The sequence below is a fragment of the Protopterus annectens genome, chromosome 4.part1, assembly GCF_019279795.1.
Source record: "Protopterus annectens isolate FY-2018-M chromosome 4.part1, PAN1.0, whole genome shotgun sequence".
Lineage (NCBI taxonomy): Eukaryota > Metazoa > Chordata > Ceratodontiformes > Protopteridae > Protopterus > Protopterus annectens.
The window spans coordinates 888565700-888593017 of NC_056734.1; the positions used below are offsets into that span (position 1 = coordinate 888565700).

Below are 27318 nucleotides of genomic sequence, written 5' to 3' on the forward strand. Positions count from 1 at the left end.
TTAGCTCCTCTCAGAGTACCAGTGTTGTCTTGGCCAGTCTGGAGCAATCAGTATCATCTTTGGTCTGTCTGCTCTTGCTTTCAAGAGCACCTTAAGGTGGGAAAGCGTAAACTGTCCATGCTGCCCAACTGAAAAAGGCGTCCCTGGGAAGCGTGAACTGTGTCCATGCTGCAACTGAAAGAGAAGGGCGCCCCAACCAGGCCTTTGGATGAAATGTCCTTGAACAGAACTTTTTCAATTGATGATTCCTGTAGATCTATGTCTGGCCTTCCCCACACTTGGATTATCTTTGTAAACACTTGAGGATGCAACTTCCATTCGTGTGGGTCTGTCATATTTCTGCTTAGATTGTCTGCCAGCGTGTTTTCCAATTCCAGAGCCAAGTTCCAAAGTGACATGGCTAGCCTGCACAGGGGGTATGAATGTGTTCCTCCTTGTTTGTTTATGTACCACATTACTGTGGTGTTGTCTGTTCTTATCAATAATTGCCCTGGATGCAGGAGGTCCTTGAAAGCTGTAATTGCATTTATCACTGCTAGCATTTCTCATTTCTTTTTGATTGATGTGAAGGTGCTTTTCCTTTTGGGACCATTTGCCCTGAATGCACCTCTCTGTCATGTGCGCCCCCCAGGCATAGTCTGAGTCATCTGTTGTGATGACTTGATTTAATGGAAGACCTGTGTTTGTTTGGCATGCTTGGGCCCACCATAGAAATTCCTTTTGCAAACATGGGATTATTGGTATTATTGTTTCCAAACTGTGGTTGTGTTGAGACCATAGGTTTTTTTAGGTACCATTGAAGTTTCCTCATATGCAACTTTGCACATGGGATTAAAAGAATGCAAGATGCCATGAAGCCCAGAGCCTGCAGGATGTTCCTTGCAGTGAGCCTGGTACAATTTGCTAGTATTTTGAAGTACTGAGTTAGTTGAAGATAGGCCATCTGGGTGTTTGTGTCCAAGTTTGGCACCCAGGAAGTTATTTTCTGAGGTGGGTGTTTAGCCTTCTTTTCTTTGTGTGTGTGTCCAGAGAATTCAATAACCCGTGTACACATAAGCCAGATGTTCCAGAAGTATGTGCTTGCTCCGCTGCTCAGTCAGGCAGTCAAATAAAAATAGAGGTATTTGTATATGAAGTCTGCAGTAGGCAAGGCAATGATGCCAGGCATTTTGTGAATACTCTGGGTGCAGTAGATAAGCCAAAGGGCAATGCAGAGAATTGATAGTGGATTGAACCTGCAAGAAATCTGAGGTATCTTCTGCAGCTTTGTCTGATTGGGACATGCAGGTATGCCTCCTTGAGGTCCAATGTTACCAGCCAAAACTCCTTGCCCAGCATGGGAAGAAGCTGCTGTAATGTGAGCATCTTGAATTTTGGTAAGAGTAGAAATGTGTTTAGGATGGATAAGTCGGTTCCTTTCCTTGGTACCAGAAATAGTCTGGAATAAAAACCTTGACCTGGTTCGTGAGTAGGTACCTCTAGAATAGCTTTCATGTCCATGAGCTTTGAAATTTGTATTTGAGCCTCTGCCCTTTGATTGTGTGTCTCATTTTTGGAAGAGTGTGAAAATTAAATCTGTAGCCTCTGTTTATAACGTCCAGGATCCATTTGTCTGTTGTGATAATATGCCAATTTCTTGTAAATAATGCCAGCTTTCCTCCCAAGGGTGCTGCCAGCTGAGATTTGCTTGGCATGAATTTGTTTCCTGCATTGTTGTGCACTGTCTTCGCCACCTCTTGGTGCTGGAGTTTGCCATTGTCTGCCTCTATATGATCCTTGAGATTGTCCTCTGCCCCTTGTGCGCCTGTATCTACCTCTTTGGGACTTGTCTGTGGCTGGAAAGGACCAGTTTTTTGAAGGCCAGTTTCTGCTAAAACGTGGTGGTTGAACCTGTAGAAAAGCTTTGACAGTTTGCATAGATTTAGCTTTTTCTTCCATTGTATCTCCTCAGCATTAGTACCAAATAGTACATCCTTTTGTAAAGGAGCATCTAGTAGTTTAGCTTTAACATGATCAGGCAAGGTTTGTTCCCTAAGCCAGGCATGTCTACAAATGACTGATCCTGTCACAGCAGCTCTACTTGAGGCCTCTAGGGCATCATAGCCACATTGTAAGGTGTGTTTACCCACTTGTTCTGCACTATGCATCATATCCTGCAACTCCTTCAAATCTGATTGTTCAGGTTGAGACATTTTATTTCTTAATTGTGATAACAGAAACTGTTGATATTTAAGCACATGGAACTGACAATTTAAGGCCCTCATGGCTATGGTGGCCCACCTTTCTAAGGATCTAGACTCTCTTTCAGAAGGTAGTGGATTCTTAGCAGTAGAGACCTTCATTCCCTTGGGGCCTTGAGAAATGGTTTCAGGGTCAGCATTATGGCTTTTGTAAAGAAATTGGTGAGAGTTAGGAACACTGTAGTACCTATCAGGCTTGACTGGGGCAGGAGGCAGGAATCGGATTAAGGCAAGCCTCGAGTAAACATCATCAAGTATGTCCAAGACAGGAGGTATCGCCAGAGGTCTGTGCTGAGGTAACAAAAGAAATTCCCTAAGTCTTTCCTTGGAATCAGAAAAGTCTTGGCCTTCCCAATGGAAGTGTTCCCTCAAGGTGTGAAAGGTTTAAAATCCTCTGGGAGATACAGAAGGAATGGACTGCTCTGCATCAGAATCTTCAAAGTGTTCCTCTTCATCAGAATGTTCTGAAAAAATGGAGCCCTGGTCAGAAGAGGGAGAATCTTCCTCCACTCTGGGTCTCTTGTCTGGATAAATCCTCAGCCATTTTTAGCATCTGCTTTTTAGGCATGGGGCCTGGAGATGGGCCCTGTGCAACAGGCCTGGCCCAGGATGCATGGCTGATTTGGACTTAGTAAAGGCCTTTATGGAAAAGGAAGATGAGGGTCTAAAGACACCATGGGTGGAAGTGGACCTGTCCACATTAGGAGGCTCAACACTCACAGTGGCGGTTGTAGTCTGGTTTGGTGTGGTGTCGGTGGAGACCACATTTTATAATCAAAGGCTTTACCAAAAGTGCTGGGCGAAACTCCGCCCCCGGCTTAATAGTCTTAAATTGAAAGCGTAGCGCCCCAGCAGCCGCCCGAGCCGCTGGTCTGGGCCTAAACAAGGCGCAAAACCCATCTGTGATTACTGCAGCTGTATGCACGATGAACATCTAAAAGAAGTAAATCAGGAAGCTCAGAGAAGTGGGTAGAGGCTGATTGTGAGAGAACAGAAAGGACAGCTGAGGGAGTAAGAGTTGATATGAAAAAGAGCAAGAAGGTGGTGAATTTAAGTAATATGGAGGAGGGTGCATTTGGTTTGCTGTTTTACCTTTTCTGAAGATGGATAGAGTGGAGTTGTCTCTAATGGAGAATGCGAGGGATTCCCAGAATGTGGGTGAGATCATGGTGAAGGGATGTCTGGTAGATTAGATAGAGTATGTTGGTGTGGAGACAGAGATGGTAGATTTTGAGATAAGATGGAGAGGTTATGTACTGTTGTTTTCACATGTGGTTTGGCTGAGAGTGATGCAAAGGTAAGAGCTGGGTGCCCATGAAGAAATTCATTGCTGAATGAGGACTTATCCTGCTTTTCCCAGCATGAGGTAATGGTGTTTTTTTTTTTTTGGGGGGGGAGCAGTTGATTAAGCAACAGATGGAATAGGGATGGACTATAGAGCAGTGATGTTATGAATGGAGGCAGTGGTGAACATGAGAAGAATATACTCTAGCTGGGGCAAAAGGATGCTTTTTTCAATGGCAGATGAGCAGCAGTGGAGAGAAATGGGGAGAATTTTTTTTTGCCAAGAAAAGCATAGTATTTACTTTTGATTTTGTTTTATCCAAGTGATGGCTGCAAGTTAAGAGACTGGTTGAGCCATATGCCAAGTTTCTTAAATGAAGATAAAGTTTCATTAGTATAGTTAAAGTCTGTGATGTGGAGTGTGGAAGGGCATTTGGATAGTTTATGTGAGTTGTCAGAGAGCACAGATTTGGGTTTAGAAGTAGGTTGAGATGTATTAGCCAATGCAGGAGGTAATGAAGGTTAGATTGAAACTGAGAATGGCTACTTGAGGAGCTGGACCTGTAGATGACCATGTCATCTGAGAAGTAGTGGGAATGGGGGGAGGGAGAGGAGTTTGTTGATGAAAATGGAGGACAGAATGAGGAAAGAACCAAGTCCCGAGGCACACCTTTCTATAGTTGAGTTAAGTTAGACACAGCTTTACCAATTGTGAATCTGTAGTGTTTGTTTTCTAGGAAGCTTTTAAACCACGGTAGGGAGTCATGCCAATAACAAATTTATATAAGGGCATTAAAGATGAGAGAGAGGTCAATCATATCAAATGCTTTAGTGAAATCAATGAAAATTGCACCACTGATATTACTCAAGTGGATTTAGAAGGTTACTGACAGTAAAAGTCCAGACAGCAAGTCATGGTGCAGTCAAATAGGCCAAAAGCTATGCTGTTTGTGGTAGAGGAGATGGCATTACTGAATGTATAGATAGAGTTGCTGCTCAGGATTGTTTTCTAGGTTTCTGTCAAGTGTTGAAAGCACAGAGATGTGGCAGAAGTGGTTGCAGTGGGAGGCATTTGCTTGTTTGAATAAAGGAGTTAAAACTTGCAGTTTTCAAAATTGTGGGCATTGTGTTTTTGGTGAGACATGTAGGTTAACGGCATTGGTTGGGGAGTATTAAGTGATCCCTGCAGTGGCAGATAAACCAGGAGTGAACATTGTTAGAGCTGGGGGGAGGGGCTTTGAGATTTTTGAGCAGACTTTCTGTGTTTCTTTGTTTTATCGGTTTGAAGAAGAAGCGGGAAGGGTAGATGAAGGGGATGATGAGGAATGGTGTCTGAATTAAGTGACTGAGGTCTTATGGCAGCCAGCTGGGGAGGGCTGACTTGGGCAGAAGATGCCAGCTCACTTATTTTAGGGTGAGGGGGTTGGCTGAAGTTGTTACAGAAGCAACATCTGATGAAAACCTTTGAGTGTCCTTTATCCATGAAGGGCAAAACATGGAAGTATGAGTCTGCCAATGAGAGCATCACATTTTAGCCAGGCATACAAGAGATGCAGAGGCCATTAGCTTAGCACAGAAAAATGTCTTGTTGGATGAGAACCACAGCCTCTAGCTTATATCTGCTTTAGCTGTCATCCATAAGTACTTGAGGGTAGGAGAAGCCAATGGGCTAATATTGAACAGGGGATCTAATACTGTGGATAGAGGAAAACTAGCCAAAGGGAAAAAAAGAGGCTGCAAGGATGGACACTATGAATTTAAACACAAATACCTTAAATTTACTGACTACTTTAGAAAATACATTTTAGTGATGAGTCTAGTTCGCTAAAACCCTTTTTAAGTGAAGACCTAGAGAAAATGCCGTAGGTTAGTGTAACAGAAGTACAACTTTGTACGCGTTAGTCCTCAGTGAATGTACTGTGGAAAGTAGAGGCAGCAAACTTATCAGACTTTTGTAAAAGCTGTACTTATTAGCCTCCTTCCAATATTAGCGTGACCAAACTGGTGTCAGACATTCAAGTTTATCCTTCCTCACTTATCCATAAACAGGTCATCCGGACTGCAGTTGGGGTGACATCCCTCTAAATCTAAGGAGCCAGGCAATCCATGAACCTCTACTGTGCCAAGGTAAAACAGCTGCCTCCATCCACTTTTGTAGACCACTTTCATTTTAACAGACAAACTGTAGAGCTTTGACATCGGTAGTTCTAGCACTTCTGCCATTTATTTTAGTACTTGTTTGAATAAAGGAGTTAAAACTTGCAGTTTTCAAAATTGTGGGCATTGTATTTTTGGTGAGACATGTAGGTTAACGGCATTGGCTGGGGAGTATTAAGTGATCCCTGCTCCCTGCAGTGGCAGATAAACAGGAAGGAGAACATTGGGGAGGGGCTGGGGGGGCTTTGAGATTTTTGTTTCTTTTTTTCTTTGTTTTTTTGTTTAAAGGTTTGAAGAAGAAGGAAGAAGGGATGATGACATGGATGACATCCACTTGGCATTTGCTTTGTCATGGCAACATATCTTGCCTCTGCTGCTAATATCTCACAATCTTAACCAACTCTTCTCTCCTCTACTTCTTAGTCCACCTGCCCTAACCTGTCTATGTACAATCCATCGTTTTAAAACCTTACTGCCAAGCTGGTAGTCTGTATTTCTGCTCCTCCATAATTAATTATGCAAAGTATTAGTAAAGTATCTCCACTTCCACCTCTGTCCCATTATAACATTTCACTCCACCTCTGGGATGTCATATATTTTTTTTTTCTTTTTTTGCTTGGCACTTCACTTCTGTACATCCTGAAGAATTTCTCTCTCCATTTTGATAAACAGTTTCTGTTCAAACACTGTTTTCTTCCTCCATATGATTTTTACTGCCTTCTTAAAGGGCCTTTAACATTCATTTTTTTTTTTTTGCCATTTCTGTCCTCTTCTATGCTTACTTTTCTTATTGCCCATGTAATCATCTCATTCTGTTGGGAGGTTGGTATAACGGTTAAGGTGTTTACCTTATGGACACAAGGTGCAGGGTTTGATTCTCACACAGAATAATTGGCTAGGCTTAAAATGGCCCACAAGGGCAGTTAGCATAGTACTAATCTATGAACCTATTCTTCCATACTGCTTTCTCTTCCATATACAATGCTCTTTTCTCATGACAGTCTATATGTGTGTGTGTGTGTGTGTGTGTGCATATATATATATATATATATATATATATATATATATATATATATATATATATACACACACACACACACACACACACACACATATTTAAGGTGTAGACTTGTGGACTACCTAGGCTGACAAGGTGCTGCAGACACCACTTGGCCACCATGGTGAACCTTGCTCGTTCCCTAATGTAGTGTGATCTCGCAGTAGGCATATTTACTTAGGGGGGTTGTGGAGGGGTGAAGCCCCCCACTTTGTTGGATTTTATCTGCTGAGTTGTTTGTGTATATCTGCTAGTGGCGAAGTGGTTCTCTTCCCGGTGTTAGGTTTCGTGGTTCCGGCTGTTTGATTTTGAGGACTCAGTGATGTCATCACGATAATATTGTCTTCGACAATGTGGTGTTTCAAGTGGCCCTATCAGCAGACTGAAGACGCATGTTTTCAAGTGCGTCTTGGTTGAACTAACAAAACCAAAACTGCAAAATATCAAAGCGGCATGTAAGTGAATTCTTTCTCTGGGAAAGAATTTGCTTGGCCGCTTCAGTACTTTGCCATTTTTGGCACTGTAGTGCAGTCTCAGAGTTGGTATATTTAAGTAGGGGGGTGTGGGAGCAAAGCCCCCCACTTAATCCCATGTTTTAATGTGCTTTTGGGGAAAAAATCGCTGTTCTGACAGTTTGGTTTTGTAAGTTTTCGCTTATATGGGGTCGATTAATCACCGTTCGCTTACCTAAGCATTCGGTGATCTAATATAGACTCGATGTTTTGATACTTTGAAGTAGACCCATATATATATATATATATATATATATATATATATATATATATATATATATATATATATATATATATATATACACACACACATATACACACACAGACACATATATTTATGGAGAAGACTTGTGGACTATCTAGGCAGACCAGGTGCTGCAGACAGCATCCTGCAGCTTTCCTTCCATCTCATTCCCCTGTTTTAAAGTTATCTTATACCCTCTTGAAAAGGTTCAGTCATTCATCTCTACATCAGGCCCATATGTGGAAAACTATTATCATACACTAAGCAAGATGCTGGTGTTACAGGATAGTCTGCAACATACCATTACTCAGGAAAATGAAGTTAGAAACAGAAATGGATGTAGCCATGTACTGATAGCGACATGAACCTCTACTGAAGCTGAAGCTCTCTGATCTTCTAGCCCAGGCAGGTATGACCCTCGCCCTGAGTAGCATCCTGCCATCACCCAGAATTATACCACAGTACAAGGACAAAATGACTGACTTTAACAATTGGCTATGCTTCTAGTTTCATTCTAAGGGAATCCAGTATCTGTCTGCCTGGAATGACATGATTGACAGACCACGCTGCTTTGCCAGAGATGGCCTGCACCTGTCGCCCTTGGGATTCCGGATACTGGCAAAGGCTCTTGCCACCCCTATAGTGCCTTTTTTTGGAAAGGTTCAAATGAAAAATTCACCACCATAACAGGTACAAGCAAGAAAAATCTGAGGGTAATGCTACTCAATGCTAGAAGTCTAAATCTCAAAATGCACTCACTCGAGGCACTCCTTAAAATGGAGAACACTGACATCTGTGCAGTGACAGAGACTTGGTTTAAAGCCCCAGAGAGCACCCTTGCATTACCAGGCTGTAATTCATACCACACCTTTCGGCCACTAAACCCAGACCGAAACACTAAAGGTGGAGTTGTGTCCATATTCATTAAGGAAATCCACACCTCCAAGCTAGCTGCTCAGCATAATGCATCCGAGATTATCCAAGTTCAACTAACTCTGGGCAAAACCGCAATCCAGATTGTAACTTGCTACAGACCCCCCACCATGCCCCAGGATTCCCACTCCTCTTTTCTTGATACACTGGAAAATATTAAGGTACAACCCAACACTCTAATAATGGGTGATTTCAACTACCCTATCATTAACTGGGAAAACTACTCATATGCCAGCTCTTTCACTCAACGTTTTCTGGAAATCATCAATTCCAATGCCTTGGATCAACTTATCCACACTCCCACCATGGCTAGCAGTATCCTAGACCTGGTCATCACCAAATGGGTGACCAGTGTTCCACACCTGAGGTCAGCTCCTCGTTGGTCAGTTCTGACCACATGCTAATCACCCTAGACATCCACATCCCGCTCCCACCCCTCATTAGGAAAACAACCATAAAAAAAATTTCCAAAGCCAACTTCATGCTTCTTAAGACAGAAGTGGCAAACTTCACGACACCCATGCAGATGGACAATAGAGATACGACTGCTGAATCCTACACAAATGCACTTTATAAGCACTTACACAAGTGCATGGATCATGCTATCCCTAACAGAACTAAGATGCTATCCTCCAAAAAAAGGAAGCCAATCTGGTGGTCTTCTGCCATAAATAAACACTACAATAGAAGAAAGAAACTGTTGCAAAAAAGAGTAAAATCCCACAATTGAAGGTCAGCCTCAGTAAGAAGTTGAGATCCCTCATAAAATCCTGCAAAGCTAGTTATGAAAACAAAATCACCACTGATTCTAAAGACAACCACAAAGCATTCTATAGCTATGTCAAGAATCTCAATAGCAACACTCAGATCTGCTCTGAGTTACAGCACAATGACACTAAATATACAGAATCAACTGATATTGCCAACATCCTGGCAGATAGGTTCAGTGCTAACTTTACCCCCCTCTCACCCCCTAAAGGGTCCATCTTTATATGGGAAGAATGCAAAGTTCCTGTAATCATGGCTGCACAGGTAAAAACCTCACTCTCCAAAGCCAAGAACACAGCAACCATGGGACCTGACAACATCCCAGGCTGCCTTCTACACGAACTACAGAATGAACTGGCACCCCACCTAAGTACCATGTTCAATCATAGCCTCACCTCAGGCTTTGTGCCCATTGAATGGTGCACCATGACAGTTATCCCACTCCACATAGGGGGAGCCACGATGGACCCCGGGAACTACCGCCCCATTAGCCTGACGAGCCTGGTCTGCAAGGCCATGGAACGTATCATCATGGAACTCATAAACAAAGGCAATGGAGACCTCCAAACTCTGGACCCCATGCAGTTCGGGTTTGTAAAAGGCAGATCATGTCTCCTAAACCTGATAGACTTCTTTGAAGTAGTCACCAAAGCCATAGATTAGGGTAAGGTAGTTCACACAGCCTATTTTGATCTCACTAAGGCATTCAACACCATCTCCCACTCTGGAATTATAGATAAACTCACTAAACTAGGTATAAATCCCTATGTCACAAGGTGGGTTGCCAACTGGCTTACTGACAGAACCCACACTGTGAAAGTAGCAGACTCCAAATCAGACTTCAGACCAGTGACAAGTGGAGTACCACAGGGTTCAGTCCTGGGTCCTCTCCTGTTTGGTATCTACTTCTCTGAAGTACAGGCTAACACAGAAGGTCTTTGGCTAACTAAATTTGCAGACGACTGCAAACTAGGAGCCATAATCGAAACTCCTAATAATGTGGACATCCTACAAAAGGGCCTCACTGAGACAGATGCCTGGTGTCAAAGCCATGGTCTCAAGCTCAATGCCAAAAAGGGCATTGTCATCTCCTTTGGTAAAAACTCTGTACCCATGAACTACCACATAGGTTGTAGTCTACTTAACACCGAAAGTGTGATAAGAGACCTTGGGACACAGGTGGACAGTAGTCTCTCCTTTGATAATCACATCACCTCAGTGGTCAGGAAATCCTTCTACATGGCACACCTCATCAGAAAAGGTTTCTCATCCAGAAAAAAAGAGGTCATTGTTCTCCTCTACTCATCACTCATTAGACCCATTATAGAGTACAATGCCCCTTTTGGTATATACCTCACAAGACATCTACAACAACTGGAAAGGCCACAAAAATACCTCACAAAGAGGATTACTGGCCTCAAACAGATGCCTTACGCAGACCGTCTCAAAAAACTCCAGTTTTACTCCATTGCATATCGCCTACTCAGAGGTGATCTCTGCCTAACATACAAAGCTATGTCAAACCCAGAGCTGTTGGACATGCTCCACTTAAAGAAATCCCAATCCCTCCGAGCTACACACTCTAGGGACCTAAACCTTGTCACCACAATAAGCAGAACATGCTGGAGGGATATATTTCTGTCCCAGAGACTTCCCATACTCTGGAACAGACTACCTATCTATGTCAAACAGAGTTCCTCATTAGCACTCTTCAAGAAAAATCTTGATGATTGGATGGGTAATAGGAAATTCACCCCAGGGATCACTTCTGTGGTTCTGCTTGACAGGGGCACAGGAAAATAATTTTCTTGGGTGGCGAAAGCCAAGGTACCTTTTTGGCTAGGTTTGTATAGGCCCTAGGGCCAATAGCCTAGTACCTACCTATGAACCTATAAACCTATGTAGTCATCTACCACTGCCTTGATGGTACAGTACATTTTCATATACTGATTGATGACTGATCTTTAGCCTGGAACTCATGATCTCTTTCCTCTGCTAGTCCCCTTAATGACTTTTGGGGAATCAAATTATCCTCTTTTTAAATTATCACCATCTATAGATAACAGCTCCATCCTCTAACTTCTCAGATGGCTTTCATGCCATTATTTCTGGTTTCCTAGTAAATTTCATCTCTGTTCATTTAAGTTTGTTTGATTTTTTTTTTCTACATGATCCAAAACTGAAACTGACTGCTATGGAATTACTTCAGTGACAGAAGTAATCCCAGTCCAGTTGCCCTAGTTCCGCAGAGAAAACATCCATGGTGGAAAAGGGGATTATTCTGGTTTTCAACATAATAGGTTTAACTTTTTTTTTTACAATTAAATGAATAGGCTGCAAATATGAGTCAGTGTTCACTTAGGGAATTTAACAGTATCTGCAGCTATTTCAATTTAACTGGTGTATCAGTTAGAATTGCATCAAGTAAAGAGACATTGTCGAAGTTAGGGTTTGGGCTGGTGGCACCAGAGTGTCAGTGTATTAGTTGATGTGCAGTAACAAAATGTATTTAACTGTGTTTAAGTGGGCTTTCCAGTCTAAATTTAAATCACCCACTATGATGAGGTTGTGTTGCTTTGTAAAGTCCACAATTTCTGTAACTATAGTATCAATCAGGGAAATAGAGGACGGAGGTAGAATATCGATTACCGAATGTATATTTTGTGACCATTCAGGGAAATATGTATAGGTAGCCAGTTAGGTTCATTGTCCAAGGCTGCCTTGCTACTGTTCAGCAGTAGTGTGCTCAGGTTTGCCTTCTTCCCTACAAATAAAAGTGCATCTCCTGCATGCCTATTCCCTGGTCTGCTGTAAGGAAACACTGTAGGAAATGTCTAGGAATGATTATGCATCTTGCATTCAGGACTCAGTCAAAGCAATAACTTTAGGACTGTACTGATCAAAAAATACTTCCAATTGAGGTTACTTGTTATCTACAAATGTTCATATAAGTCAATGAAATCTCTAATTTTTAGAAAAACTTGCTGTGTGTGTGTGTGTGTGTGTGTGTGTGTGTGTGTGTGTGTGTGTGTGTGTGTGTGTGTGTGTGTGTGTGTGTGTGTGTGTGTAAGACCTGTCTGCAGCTGCAACTTTTTCCAGTCACTGCTCTCCCTTCAATCTCTAAATCCCTGCACTCCTGTGAGTACACACGTGGATCAGGTTGTCTGCATGATAGCCCCATACCACCACCACCACTCTGTAACCACAGCTCTCAGTGCTTCCATGCTGTTGATATTTGGCTACTGTGCCATTCTCTAACAGCAGGGAGAATCATACCATGGAGAGGCATGTTTGGAACTGCACTGACAGCAGTCAATGTGGCCTATGTCTTAAAGGCCACACATCCCCTACAGTACATTTTACTGGCCTCATCTTAGTTTATGTTCCCAAGATGGATGTCACCAATGCCACAAATGTGACACCTTTCCTACACTCTGTTTCTTCTCAGGGCAACACCCCTGCAAGTCTACAATTTGTCATGACCTGTACTGTGTTACCTGTGTGACCCCATCAGGACTGCAGCATGTTCTGCACAGCATTTTGTATCTTATCAGTATCCCCACTGTATGTCCCCACACAACTCTTCAGTGACTATATATAGTGTCCTCTGTGCACTCATTTCAGTCCTGTGGTCCATTCTCCTATAGAATTAAGACAGAGTATGTAGGTTCATAGGTAGGTACTAGGCTATCTGCCCAAAGGCATTTATAAGCCTAGCTGGAATGTGTTGGCTTACGCTGCCCACTTAGATTAGTTCCCTGTGCCTCTGTCCAGCACAGCCACTGAAGTGATCCCCGGGGTATACTTTCTGTTTCCCATCCACTTGTCAAGGTTTCTCTTGAAGAGGGTTAGCAAGGAGCTCTGCCTAATGTAGATTGGAATCTTGTTTCAGAGCATGGGAAGTCTCTGGGACAGGAATCTATCCCTCCAGCACGTCCTATTTATTGTTGTGGTGAGGTTTAGATCCCTAGAGCGTGTGGCTCGAGGGGATATGTTTTTTTTTAGGTGGAGCATGTCCATCAATTCTGGGTTGGACATGGCCTTGTATGTCAGGCAGAGATCACCTCTGGGTAAGGGGTACGCAACAGAGTACAGCTGGAGTTTCTTCAGTCGAGCTACATAGGACATCTGTTTGAGGCCAGTGATCCTCTTGGTGAAAAAGAAACTCAGTCTTTGCAGTTTCTTCTCAGTTTTATCTCTGAGCTTAGATATACTGATGTACAATAAGGGCATCAGAAAATGGCATCCAAGTTTCTTCCACTACTAAAGTTGATATTTGCATAGTTACAGCTATCTGACGGAGGAATAAAGACAAACAATGACAAATATAGTCCAGTAGTCCTGTATATAGCAGAAAGAGAAAGAGGGGTGTTACAACAAAATACAGGACACAACACAGAGGACATTTCCTTCACTTACCTCCAGCGCTGTTTGGTTGAAGAGAGTAATGAACTGGGCTGTAAGAAGCACCACCACTTCTTCACGCAAATACTCTGAAAATACACAAGTTAATTTATTAATCTGCTTGTGCCCCACCCCAGCCAGTCTCAAAACAACAACATTTATGCTACACATACAATGGAAAGTCAACTACATGAACAAACAAGGATGCCAATGAAAGACACCCATGGTTTATTAAGGACTAGGGTGTCATTAAGAACTCTGATTGGAAGTCTGGTATTATGAAGGCTATCACTGAATTACCTACACCAACTAGAGACATACCTGCTATGAAGGAACTATAGCACCTGAAAAAAAGCATACAAACACTGAAACCATGGAACATAAAAAAAAATCAGTAGATTAATTATATGTTTAGTTTGTGCTGAGCACAATTAATTACCAATATGGATACAATAGAATTATGGAGTCAGAAAAAAAATACCTCTGGTTGCACTGAAGTTTTGAAAGGGGTTCTCATTCACTTCATCGTTTGCTTTTTCAATGTGGCCATTGGAAATGTAGCGATCCTCATCTGGATGAAATACTTCTCCATTTACTGAAGCCAGTGGCTTCTCTCTGCCTGTCATGCTTCCATAAACTGAGTTGTCATTAGCCATATGTTCATCTGAGGTATTGCAAACCAGAGTTTTTTCCTCCTCCTCCTGCTCACCTCCAGTTTGTTGAATATGGATCTTTAGTGGCTGGAGGTCAGAGTACATGAAAACAACCAGTACTTGCAGAAGTATCCAGAGAAAGCACATAAACAGCTGCAGGAAGTGGAAGAGGGTATAAAAGAGAAAGAAATGCAGACATCAACACTGCTGTAAGATTCTGTTATGCAACATATCTTTATTGAGTTACCTCAGCAAATGTAATTCAATGGTAATGCCACATAGCAACTTTATTGAAGATAAAACATCACAACACTGCATGAAAGCACAGTTCTAAGAATGCCCAAATAGTGAAAAATAGAAATTAAAGCAAATTTTAATTACTTTTCAGTGTATTATTGCTATAATGTAGTCATACAAACTCAGAGGCTACCTAGAAATCTGTGCTAATTTTACGTCATACATGCCATCCCCAACATAGCAATCCAGCTGTACCTTGAAAGTTGTGTGGATGTGGACTGCCTAATCTCAAGTGAAATGCAAGTTGAATTTATCATCTGCTATGTACTTAAAATTGTTTTGCATTATTTTTGATTTACTGCATAGAAGGTCAATAAACAATTAATGCTGTTGTCACTTGTATAAGATTGGAAATTCAGACCTAATACTACTGCCAATGTTAAATTTTTAAGGCATCCAAAACACCAAAGTTAAGTCCAACATGAGCAGCCTACCCTGGATAGGAAATATTTTGAATAACTTCAGCCTTTCCTTGTATGAAATATTTCATACTTTAGATATATTCCAGTGAATACTTTTTTTCCCTCTACCTTTTCGGGGGGGGGGGGGGGGTTATACATGCAAACCTGGGCACAATGCTCATGAGGATGAATCAGTGACTTATAAAAGGGAATCAATATATTTTCTTCCCTACTGCTAATGCTTTGCAGAATGCCGCAGATTTCTATAGCAATAGCCAATAAACGGGCCTCAAGTTTGAGGCAGTCATCAACTACTATATTTAATTCTTTCACTGCATTTGATTTTGGGATTTCTTTCTTGAATAATGGCATACGGGTATTTGTTACTACAAATGCCAATGTGAAGAACTTTACATTCTGCTGTAGTTTACAATACTGTTACTAAACCAACTAAACAGCGAATATAACATGTTTTCCAACAGTCATCGATCATTAGTATTTGTAACAACAGAACCAAAAAGTGGGCTAGACCCGCAGAGAACCAAAACAGGTGCTATATCTTTTACAGGAACCATGTCCAAACTAGAAATTATGCTCATCACATTATTTGGTAAACTGCTATGCTTCACTAATATTTTATATAACCATTTTAATCCACTGTCAGGGGAGGTGGATGCATATAAACAAGTCTATCACATCTATGGTGACTAAATACCATTCTTTGTAAAAAACAAACAAAAAAAAAAGCATGCTGTTTACTCCCCAGGAAGCCACAGGGCTTTAACCATGTGTGAATGTTTATTACAAAATAATGTTTATGTTTTGTCCGCATAAACTACTAATGAGTGTGCTTTGGATCCTGCGGCTGCCATCATGGGATGAAAAGGTGGCTTCCCTCACATTTTGATCTACTTTACATATACCAAACAAATTAGGTATTAGAGGGAATTTCACCTTAATTGTACAGTTCATAATGCATGAAGGAATGGCCTACTTCTGAAAGACATTCCCCAGGATTCACTAATTTTCCGTGTAAGACTAGATTAGTCTTACACAGAAGAGCCAGTCTAAGAGTAAGACGGCAGAGCACCATGCATATTAGTGAGGGCGCGTTGCCTCAACTCTAAAGCTAACACGGAGCATGGACGAGTGTAGGGGGCGTTTCGGCCTGCCGAGCAGTCCAAAAATCCACGCCCCTGCAATTTTGAAATTTGGGAAAAGTCTAGTTACATGAGCGGGTCTGCTCACATGTGTACATTCTAACACTACACTCCCCCATATATTAAACCCCGTACAAATATAAAAAGTAAAAGAATTTTTTTTTTCATTTCTGATATAGCTGCCCATATTTGTGCGTGTTTGCGTGGGTTTGCCCATTGCTTAGCTACAGTTAGCAGTTTAGACACCGAAGAGGATAATAAGGAAAATATATGCATATTAAGCAAAATAGCAATAGCGTAGTGGTTAGAGCCTTTGGACAAAGAGAAGGCATTCCCAGTTCAAGTCCCACCACTACAGGTTCCATTTTCTGTTGGAAATCTGTATATAAAAATATTTCCTGACATTTATTACTGATGCATGAGTAACTAAATTTAAGTAATGTAAAGCACTGCTAAGCATATTTTACCAGTATTGAGCATATTTATATTTAATTGCTCATAGCTGATAACTGCATTAACTAGCGCAATGTCTTTGCGTGGAGCTGCGCATCATGCCAACTAGCGCAAACAGAACATGTTTGCATGTAGCTGCGCACCACGCTAACCAGAGCAGTGTCAGGCAACATCAGGCAATGTCGAGCAACGCTGAGCAAAGTCAGGCAAAGTTGAGCAAAGATAGCTAAACACGACCACACCTCCTTTATTGTACCTTAACCATTCAGGTCTGGCCAGTAGGAAAATAAAAAGCAGTGACAGGACTCGAACTCGGGATACTGTGCACTATAGTCACAGTACATAAACACTAAGCCGTGACAGCATTTCATAACCATGCACTTTAAACAGACACGTATCTATCAAAGGAATATTAAACATTGCTAACATCGCTAAGCAGGTGCACGTACAGCTGAGTTTTTTCCAAACTGGCCAGTCACAAATAAGTGCAGGAAATGAGGCATATTTAAGCTCCACAAGTGGGAATACTTGCCATAACTGGTTGTAGCGCCCTTCTGCAGTCAGCATGGCCGGTGTTGGAGAAGGCACTCGATTTCAAGCACAATGTTGGGGCATTGAGGAGACCAAAGTAATGCTTTGGCTCCTTGTCTACAATCATGATGAAGGACTCCTGTGGGGCCAGTACTGGGGCACCCAATACAAAACGGAGGCCTGGAACTGTCTAGCTCATGATCTCACCAGTGCCACTGGCGTTCCTCAGCCTGGTGAGCAGGTCAGGCACCATTACTCTGACCTGAAGCGACATAAGGAGGATCAACTGGACCAGTGGATCCAGGAGGCCTGTGGGATGGCAAATGCCCCACTACTGAGTAAGTAGCCATTGTATTAAGTATATAAGAATTGCTATTCTTGTCTATACTATGGATAGGTATGTTTCATTATCACTGCATTTATTTCACAGCTGCAGGTGTCTGGGCTATGAATCAGCAAGTCCATGAAGATAGGCTGCAAAGGCTGCGTCACCAGGCAGGTTAGTAATTATTCTGCATGTATTGTTATATAAAATAAATGAGAAAGCCTTCAAAAAAGTGTTTTATCCCAATAAATAAAGGTGTAATAATTCTTTAATAAAGGTATAATTCCTGGAGTGCATCTGTGTGATTTTCTTTGATATGTTGTTGTACTGCTGGATTTTAGAAATAGTAATATTGTATTAAGCAGTGTTAACCCACACTTGGGTAGGCCCATATAAAGTGGATGAAGGGAGTGCCAGTAGCTTTTATGCATGTAAATATGCTGTTGGTTCATGCCCAGCATGTACAGGTTAATCTGGCACATGAGTAACTTGGTATTGTGTTCCCCAGAAATGTCAGTGTGCTGCCAGAAATGTAGGGAGCTGTTAACATAAAACTGACACTTTCACCTGAATATATCTAGATAATTATATGAAAGTAGAGCTGTCAGTGTACCATCTCAGCAGTAGTTTGTGTGCGCAATTCTCAAAATATGTAGCAGTAACATCTGCATCCTGGACAGTCTGTATGTCAGATACAGCTCACATATATAATGATCTAGCAAAATCCAATTGCACAATAGAAGGACCCTAGGTAGTGTAATAATACATATAAGGGACATATAACTGCAGTTAATAGGAATGTAGTGTAAACTAGGAGGATATACAAGTTGTTAATTGAGCTATCTTTTTCCACCCTACTGTATGTGCATAAAAATGCAATTCCACACCTCAATGGGTATGTCTAATCTCAAAACATTTGTTGGGACGTATGTCCTATTGGTTTATAAATATTTGCATTTATTTCTATGCACGTGCCCTGTTCAAATACCACAATATTGGTGGCCTGTTGCCATCAATTAAACCTGCATGCTGTTGTAATGTCCACTATTGTTCTATATATGCATGTGTTATGCTTGCTTTTCAACTGTTGAAACTTTGTTGTGTTGGGTTAATGGGAATATTTCTGCATGCTGTTATAACTAACTGGGAATGCTGTTGACTGTTACTAACCCATATCTTCATTAAATTCTCCAAAACATAGTTCGTATGAGAAGGACGGTCCCAGCAGATTCACCTGTCCCACCTCAGCTGGCCATGGCACCTGGCACCAGCAGGTCCGTTGCCCAGCTTGGGACCTCCTCCTCCTCCGTTGGCCCTGTGCCACCTTCGGGTGGAAGCGTTGCAGGGGATGAGGCTCGGCTACCTATCACCCTTCGAACGGTCCAGGCTGTGGTGCGTAGAGAGATTGAGCGTTCTTTTGCAGAACCTCTACGCCAACTTGAGGCACGAGTGGTGCAACTCCCGCATCAGCCTGCCCCTCCTACACAGCCCCCAGCACAGCCACCCTCGGGGCTGTGAAGGTGCAGTGGTGACTGCCCATGGGTGGGGATCTCAGTTCCACTGTTGCCATCTGTGGGCTCATGGGCTTGCAATTTCCAAACATCCCTCCCCGTCAATGGTGTTCACCCACCACATGTGTCATATTCCACCCCTGTATGCATCTTGTTTGTCTTGTCTGTTTACCTCCCCAACCTACCTCCCCAAATATACCTACGTCTCCTACTCTCCACTCTCACCTCAAAAAAAAGGGCAATCTGCTCCCAAAAAAAAAATTACGCCCCATACATAGCTGCCCATTTTGCACACATGTCCCCTGGACACATAAAATGTAATTTAATTGGCATTACAACATACTTTGTTGTCCTCACCCCTCTCTCAGGGGTTGAAGGTTTCATATTTACCTCCAAATTTATTCCATATGCACAGCTGTTGCTGTTAAAGAAATGGGCAGCTATGGACCTTCCCTACACCCGTCCTGCACATCCCAAGCTATTTTCCCTACTGTCTTTCCCTCTTTGTGCCCCTTTTTCACCACTTTCCTATCTCCCCATTTTTCTTTTCTTTCAAAGAAATGAGTGCGGGGGTTAGCGGGAGCAAGCACTATTAAGCAGTAGTTAGCAGGTGTGCACTTGTTTGCGCTTAGCTAAGCATTGCTAAGCATCACACAAACCTGCTTACAACTGCTTAAAAGTGCCTTAGTCACTCTGTATGTGAGGGTCCTTGTTCTGCTCAGCAGCAAAATAAAACACCTCTGTCAGTCTCGAACCCCGGACCTTGTACACACTACACTGCATGAAGTACCACTAAGCCCCGGTAGATATACAAGTTGGAGCTGAAATAAATATATCATGCATCAGAATGAGTGAATGTAAAGGAAAAATAGGAATGCCATACCACACAACTTGTTCTGTGGATCTTTACCAACAGTTGTTGTGGGATTACATTACATGACTGTGACAAGAGAAGCAGCCATTCTAGCAGGAAATAATGTTACACCATCACTTTACAACCCCCACACAGTATAATAGCAGGACAAACACTGGCATATCTGTTTAGGGCAGAGGCCATACCTCCCAACTGTCCCTAATTTTCAGGGATGTCCCTGATTTTGAAACAAAATTTAGCTCTGTCCCTCTGAATCCCTCCAAAAACTACTGACTTTGGCCAGAAAGGTGGTGAATTACACATAATGAGTAATGACAATAATTAAGAGTTAGACACTTCTTTTACTTCAGAAAAGGTGTATTAATCCATATGCTCTGGTTCTCTCAAAGTCTCAACTTAATGGCACTAATACTTTAAAGGTGTCCCTGACTTTTTCTCTACTTTTCCCTGAGTCTGTTCAAATATGTACCTGAGTGTTTGAGAGGTCTGGCAGAGGCAGAAACACAGAGGCATATCAGCCTTTCTGCTGTTACACACTGTGCAAATAGCTATGAAATATGCTCCAGGAAGCATACCCTTATGTAGGAATGCAACACTGAAATACAAAAGGATGTAGCCATGTACTGGTAGAAACCAACTGTAACAATGCCATTGCTCTAGTGCTGAAATCTGGCTACCATGTGGATAGGTCCACAGTTGGGAGTTATGCAGACAGACTACTTGCCTTGATAAACTAACATGTACACAGCAACCCTGTAAATTCAGCAAGATAAAATTCACACAATAATACGTACGCTCTCTGTACTTCTGCACCCCTACCCAAATGTAGAATATACCTGTGTGTGCAGGGTCTACCAAGGATGTCGGTAAGCATACTCACAGTACTTAAATGTGTCCAGTTTTCTTGAGCAGCTTGTGCTAATGTCAACACTAAAAAAGCACAAACTGTTTAGAACTGAGTAAATTAATATTCAAAGTATAGCAGTTCATAAACAATTCTTGTGCCAAAGGAATACATCTCAATAACTAGCTTTGTATGGCAGTTATATATAAAATTTGAAAATAAAGTACATCCTCTCATGTATCTTGGGTTATCATTTTGAGGGGTGAGTAAATTTCTACACTGACAAGTGTGTACTGGAAGCAGTAACATTTAGGTCAGAGTACAAAATGTAAATCACTGGCTACACCCCTGGCTTCTGATATAAGAACTATACCAACCTTCTGTCTTAAACAATGATGTCCACAGCAAACAAAGATGATCTCCATCTTGGAAAGATGAAAGGGCCACGCCTACCTGAGTTAGCAATTTATAGTACTGGGTTACTATGACAGTGATTACTGCGATTGCTACACAGCAGGTTGCATGCAATTAGCAAATGGCAGCCACTAACTGGTGCAGAGGCCATCACATGCTCATGTGCAAATACCTACAAAAGCAGGTTGCAATTGCTGCCAACAAACTCAATCAACTCTATTGCAGAGACTGACAGAGAGAGAGAGAGAGAGAAAAGGAAAAAGAAATAATACCAAATCATACAAAGGAAAGGTATGTGACACACATGTATTTACTAGCATGTAGTAGATGTTTTTGAAGAGTAGTCTACATAATGTGAACCATTCATATGTGGCAGCAGTACTTATCTATGCACAGATGTCCTGCTTAACTACTGCTATGGACAATACAATGTGTATCTGTGGGCAGTGGGACATACCTGTGAAATGAGTAGTTCAGCATTAAATGTCAAAGATCTGATATGTTATCTGTGTTCTGTACAGTAGTGTGGTTAATGGCTGTTGGGGGGATTAGCGCTGCCATTACATAAACATGGGTGCGACAGAGCAACACATGCATGATAGTCATATTACAGTGTAGCTTAGCACTGGCAACTGCTGTTGCAGTCTAGTATGCTTATCTAGCATTTGTAGCTATATATACCCCCTCTAATGTTAGTGTGTGTTCACATGTGACACCTGTTTGTGTTGCAGCAAGGCCCAACAGTTCAGCTGTGAGGTCCAGGGACTTACAAGAGTATGGACCTTGTGTGTGTATGCCACACACATATGGAGAAATATATATGTGTCATATATATTCACATCTGTATATGTGCATAGAGCAGGGGACATATTGCAACTGTTTGTGAAGGGTGGAGATATATATGTTGGTGAAAGTTAGTATGTGCATATTTGTATGTAGGTTTTAGTGTGTGACAAACAAGACAGCATACAGTGCTGGTATATGACGTGGTGGTTTGTTCAGTTTGCAATGTTGAAGCCAGTGAGGCCTGCTAAAGCTACCTGGGCTGTGAACACTTTCAATGCATTTATCACAAGACTGTGCAATATTATTACATTACTGTACACCTCACATCCTTTGTATAATTGATATTCCCACTATGAAAGGTGAAATGTATATGTGCCTACATATATATGTATATGTACACCAATGGATGTGTATATGTATATATGTATATATATATATATATATATATATATATATATATATATATATATATATATATATATATATATATATATATATATACACATATATATATATATATATATATATATATACACACATAGAGAGAGAGAGAGAGTCATATATACTCATACACACCTGCATCTACTTGTTGCAATATATTCTCTGTACTGTTGACTGACTGTGATGGTCAATGTGTTTGTGAATACGTCAAAGATATGTATTTGTGGGATAGCTTAGTGGGAAACTGTTTATGTCATGGTATTATGGGTCCTTGCTTTGATCCCAGCAAAAGCTGTGTATTCTGTTGCTAGGCAGAAAAAGTGCTATGGCATACAGTGTGATTAAGTCCCAGTTTTAACTGGGGTGTGTCATTGGAGGCTAAAGCACTACATCTATGATTATTGATTGGTACTGATGTTGAATCCAAATCCTGTGTGTACTGTAGTACTACTTGAAGCTCTGGGCCTGTACAGCAAAGTCTGGTGTATGTCCACATTGCTTGCATCTACTGTTTTGTGTGGTCCCTGTATTCATCACAGATTACATTCCTCAAGATTAAGGTTTTGTAAGTACTAACACACAGTACTGTATAGTACACATGTAAAGCTTATCTGGGTTGCCATACCTTTGTGTCCTTTAATTATGTCTGATGTGTCTGTGGGTATGTCTGTAACATATCCTCTGTCATATGTGTGGTAAAACATATAACTGCGTATCTAGCAAAATTTATAGTGTACTACAGCAGTATGCAACCTATATTCCCAATTGTGCACATATTTTGGCCACGGGTTTGCCATTAACAAGTTGTGTGGAATAATAGTAATACATTTACTGGACCTTACACTCATTGTGATGGATGACATATTTCTTTACACATCAGCTTGATGTATATCTGTTGTGACTAGGTGGTGCATTGTGTTGCATACAGTGTGCCAGGTATTCTTGTATAATCTTATATAGTGATTTTATTTTGTTGCTGTGCAGAACATGGTTCATTAGATAGAGTGAGCCAGGCACTTTCAAGCAGTTGTGGGGTGAGCAGTGATAAGTGGTAGTTAAAGTGTTTCACTCTCAGTTAGCTAATAGGTTGCTATATATGGCAGTTCATTGATATCTGTACTGTATAATGTTAAATATGCCATATGACTTGCTCAGACATATTTTTTCTTTATGTCTTCCAGGGATCATGGCACATCACAGAAATCCAAGCTATAGTAGTGCTGAAGATGAGATTATTACTAGCTGTATGATTCAGCACTACAGTCTAATGTTCTCACGAACCAGCCAGGACCAGCAGGAGAGTACAGCAATGTGGCAAGATGTTGTCCGGAGGGTAAATGAGGTAGGCCTGCATAACCAGACATATGAGCAGGTATGCCACCACTGCAGTGATCTACTCAGACATGTCCGTCAGCATGCTTCTGATGTGTGGAGACAACAGCTTGCAACAGGAGGTGGTGTTAATATCCACCCCCCCCTCACCAGAGTGGAGGAGCTGCTCCTGAGCCTTGTGGCACCTGCCCAACAACAACAGCAGCAGACATACACCATGATGGAGGTTGGAGCCACCCAGCAAGCACACATGGATCATGCACGTAACATGGCATATCTGTAGACTACTGTTATCTGTATTAGTAGATCATGCATATGTGAGATGTGGAGTGTGCAGTTAGAAGATGTGGAGCCTGTTGTTGTGCAATACTGATCATTTGGAACATAATCTGTAGGCCTGTGAATGTAAACTGTTGTTCTACTGTAAGACTGCAAACACACAGTAACAATGCCACATTTGTGGCCACTGACAAACCGTCTCATCTCTATGTAGGTCCCTCTGGGGTGACATCAATGCAGCGGACAGATGCTGGTGAGTGTGTTCTACATTTATTATTGTAAATAAAAAGTGCATGTCATAGTTAATGTTTAGGCGATGTACACATGTAACACACCTACCCATAATGCATGCTGTGCATGTTTGGTGTAAGACCACACACATCTCACTAATGTGATTAGCTGCCTCAAACATATGCAATACCCAGACCATCTCAAAAAAATGTGGCTACACTGTAGTGACCACTGGATAGGCAAAGTTGATACTCAACATGCATATAACATACACAACTATGTCATACACAGAGCATTTGAACACGCTACACATAAAGGATTCACAAACCCTCGGTAAAGACACACTCCAGTATCCAAAGTCTCATCCACACATTACACAATATACCTTGAGGGGTAGAGGCTTATCATTGGGCATTTAAACACTCTGCAACACACTACACATTCATGTCAGGGAATGCTCCTTACTGGCCTCCTTACAAACCCATGTAACAACTGGTTGGAAAATGGTGAATGTAGCCAAGGTAGTACAGTTCTGGTACAGCATGATTAGTGCTGGTTTGGGAAACATTTGTAGCCTTGACTGACCATATGATGCTTCATGATGATGGCCTATGGTACTATACCCCGTCCAGTTATTGTAACCAAAGTACTACACATAGCTTTCATTGCTGTACACCTCAATGTTGTGTGTGTGCAAACATATGCACCTCTAAACAAAATATGCAAACTAATCAGCATTTGCACAACTGACATATATATGTCTTGTGATGCTATTGAGTGGCTAGGTCATATGACACACATTGGGTATATGTGATGTTTAAATATGCAGTTGTGTTTTAGCATGCCATGTCATGGATGACACTGGCATGTCCACAATATGATCTACACTCACCATAACTACTGCACATTGGGTATGTGGACGAATGGTATTCTATCAATTATACATGCACCACTGATGATGTTTTGTGAATACTCATCATGCATGTTCTAAAACTGTGTCCACAATTATTTGCTAAAGACACAGAGGCTGTAATCAGCATTGGATACCTATCTGACATACAGATACACATCCAGCCATGGTATGAAGACCTGTGAGTTATGGTGCACAGTACATTACAGAGTTTTGAATACTTGTACAGCAATGTTGTGCCCATGTATGCATTGCATTCCAGGGGGAGGCCAATCACCTAATAACAAAACACATGCATCAAAGCCATGTATACTGTTAGTAACAAAAACGGTCTACACTTGCACTGCATGCTGTTGAGCAACATATGCCCTGCATGCTAACATGTGTGATATGACTGTTTTGCTTGTGATACAGTACCCCACCATCACCTGCTATTGTGTACGTTCTGAGATTGCTGGTGTTGTGCATGTGTGTGTCAGCTTTAGGGAGGAGTGTATTTGTGTGTGTGCATGTGTATGTTCTCACAGGTGCTGAGGTGGGGCTGGTTCAGTACAGCAGGGAACCTGATGTCACTGAGACAGACAGTGATCAAGAGGATATGTGTGTTGAAGTACAGGCAGGTTTGTCAGGGTCTGTTGTTGGGCCACCAATTAACAGTACACAAGTCTCCACCCCATCCATGCACATAGTCATACTGCCTGTACATCCATCATCACCACTGCCATTAGCTGAGGGACAGTGTACGGTTGGCACTTGCCAGGACAGTGTGGTATCTAAGGCACATGTATCAGGACACAGCAGCCATAGCCAGATGTCTGGAATGGTACCACATAGGCAGATGCCCAGGGGTTCTTTTCAGAGCACTGCTGGTCATCATGCTCCTGGCAGACATGCCACAAGTCTTTCAACTACATGCATGTTCCAGGCTGTCATGGAGGCACAGGCACAAATGGAGCAGTACACTAGACAGGGACTAATGGCACAGAGGGCTCATAACACCTCTGTAAATGACAGTATCCATGACCTAGCAGGTGCCATACGTAATTACATTGAGGTCATTGATAGACATTGGGATGAGACATTAGATGTCCCCCACAATGTCATGTCCATGTGTCAGGACAGTGCGGGATGGTTGAGACGTCGATGTGGATGTATGCCAGCAACATCAGCAGCTGGAGGTCACCGTGGATGTCCAGCAAGTCACAGCCACTCCCGTAATGCCAGTACCAGCCCCAGCAATATTGGGGGTGGTCTGTCCATAGACCGTCCTAGAAGACCATGTGCATGTGGCTCTGGTCAGCCCCAGCAGGGACCTGGATCCAGTGGACATATGTCAACCTCTTTGGATAGTACCCAGTCTGGATTAGTACCTGATACTCTCTGTAGCACCCCTGCCAGGCACAGGTTCCATATCCGTGGCCAGAGACGGTGATCTGTAAAGCCTGCCAGGTACAATTTGTAGCTGTCCCACAAATCCCCATATATGGCAGCCACATGGTGGAACTGTGTGCATGCAGACACACACACATAAACCAGAAACCTATGGCAAACACATACCCGCACACATTACATCAACATTGGCCCATAACAGTACTCATGGCCCTCACACACACATGTCGATTGTATGGCTCAGTGTAGGCCTCTGGCAAACAAACAACACACCCTGTGCATATGATGAAACATGTGCCACCTCCTGTCACCTGTAACATGGTGCTGATGCACAGGGTGACTTTGATAAAGTATAGCAATGGTTGAATGTGTAGCATGATGTCAGTAGTAAAGTGTAATGATATCCTTGAAGGTGTAGCTGATCAGACATGATGCATTAAAGCTGTAATTAGCAATGTTGTATTGTTTACAACAGTGTTTATTGCAATTGTGTTTTGTTTGCCCATGTGCCACTTGGCTGATGTGTGTAGTTGTGTCAGCATGTGTTATACAGTGGACAGTAAGTGTGCAGTGTGTGCAGCACAGGTTTGCAGGTGTACATTTGTGAACATGGTGGAGGTGCACTGTCTGCATGTACACGCTTATTGGACACATGGGCAGGGTGACATGCCCTGTATTGGCCAGTGTTAACACTCAATAGTTTCTATTGGTGGCCAGTATGCATTGTACTACACACATTTTGAAACTTGAGTACGCATGTGTGTGTATGACACAGGTTGACACTGTGCTGTGGGTGATGCTGTTGTTACTATCTGTCATTGGTTTGCATTACTAAGGTTAGCACTGTCCTAGCTGCATAATCCTGTATTAATGCACACTGTTCACCTA

At 42.0% G+C, this 27318-nt stretch overlaps 1 protein-coding gene across 2 annotated transcripts in view; it reads right to left on the reverse strand.

The window, feature by feature from the left end:
- The window catches only part of LOC122801105 (major facilitator superfamily domain-containing protein 8-like), a 1359614-nt gene that overhangs the window by 601247 nt on the left and 731049 nt on the right, over nucleotides 1-27318 (reverse strand). For both annotated transcript variants that reach the window (XM_044070628.1, XM_044070627.1), the window contains 2 exons: nucleotides 14081-14405; nucleotides 13615-13688 (listed from right to left, as the gene is read on the reverse strand). In XM_044070628.1, the coding sequence (XP_043926563.1) occupies nucleotides 13615-13688; nucleotides 14081-14405 (399 nt within the window). The remainder of the gene's footprint in view (nucleotides 1-13614; nucleotides 13689-14080; nucleotides 14406-27318) is intronic.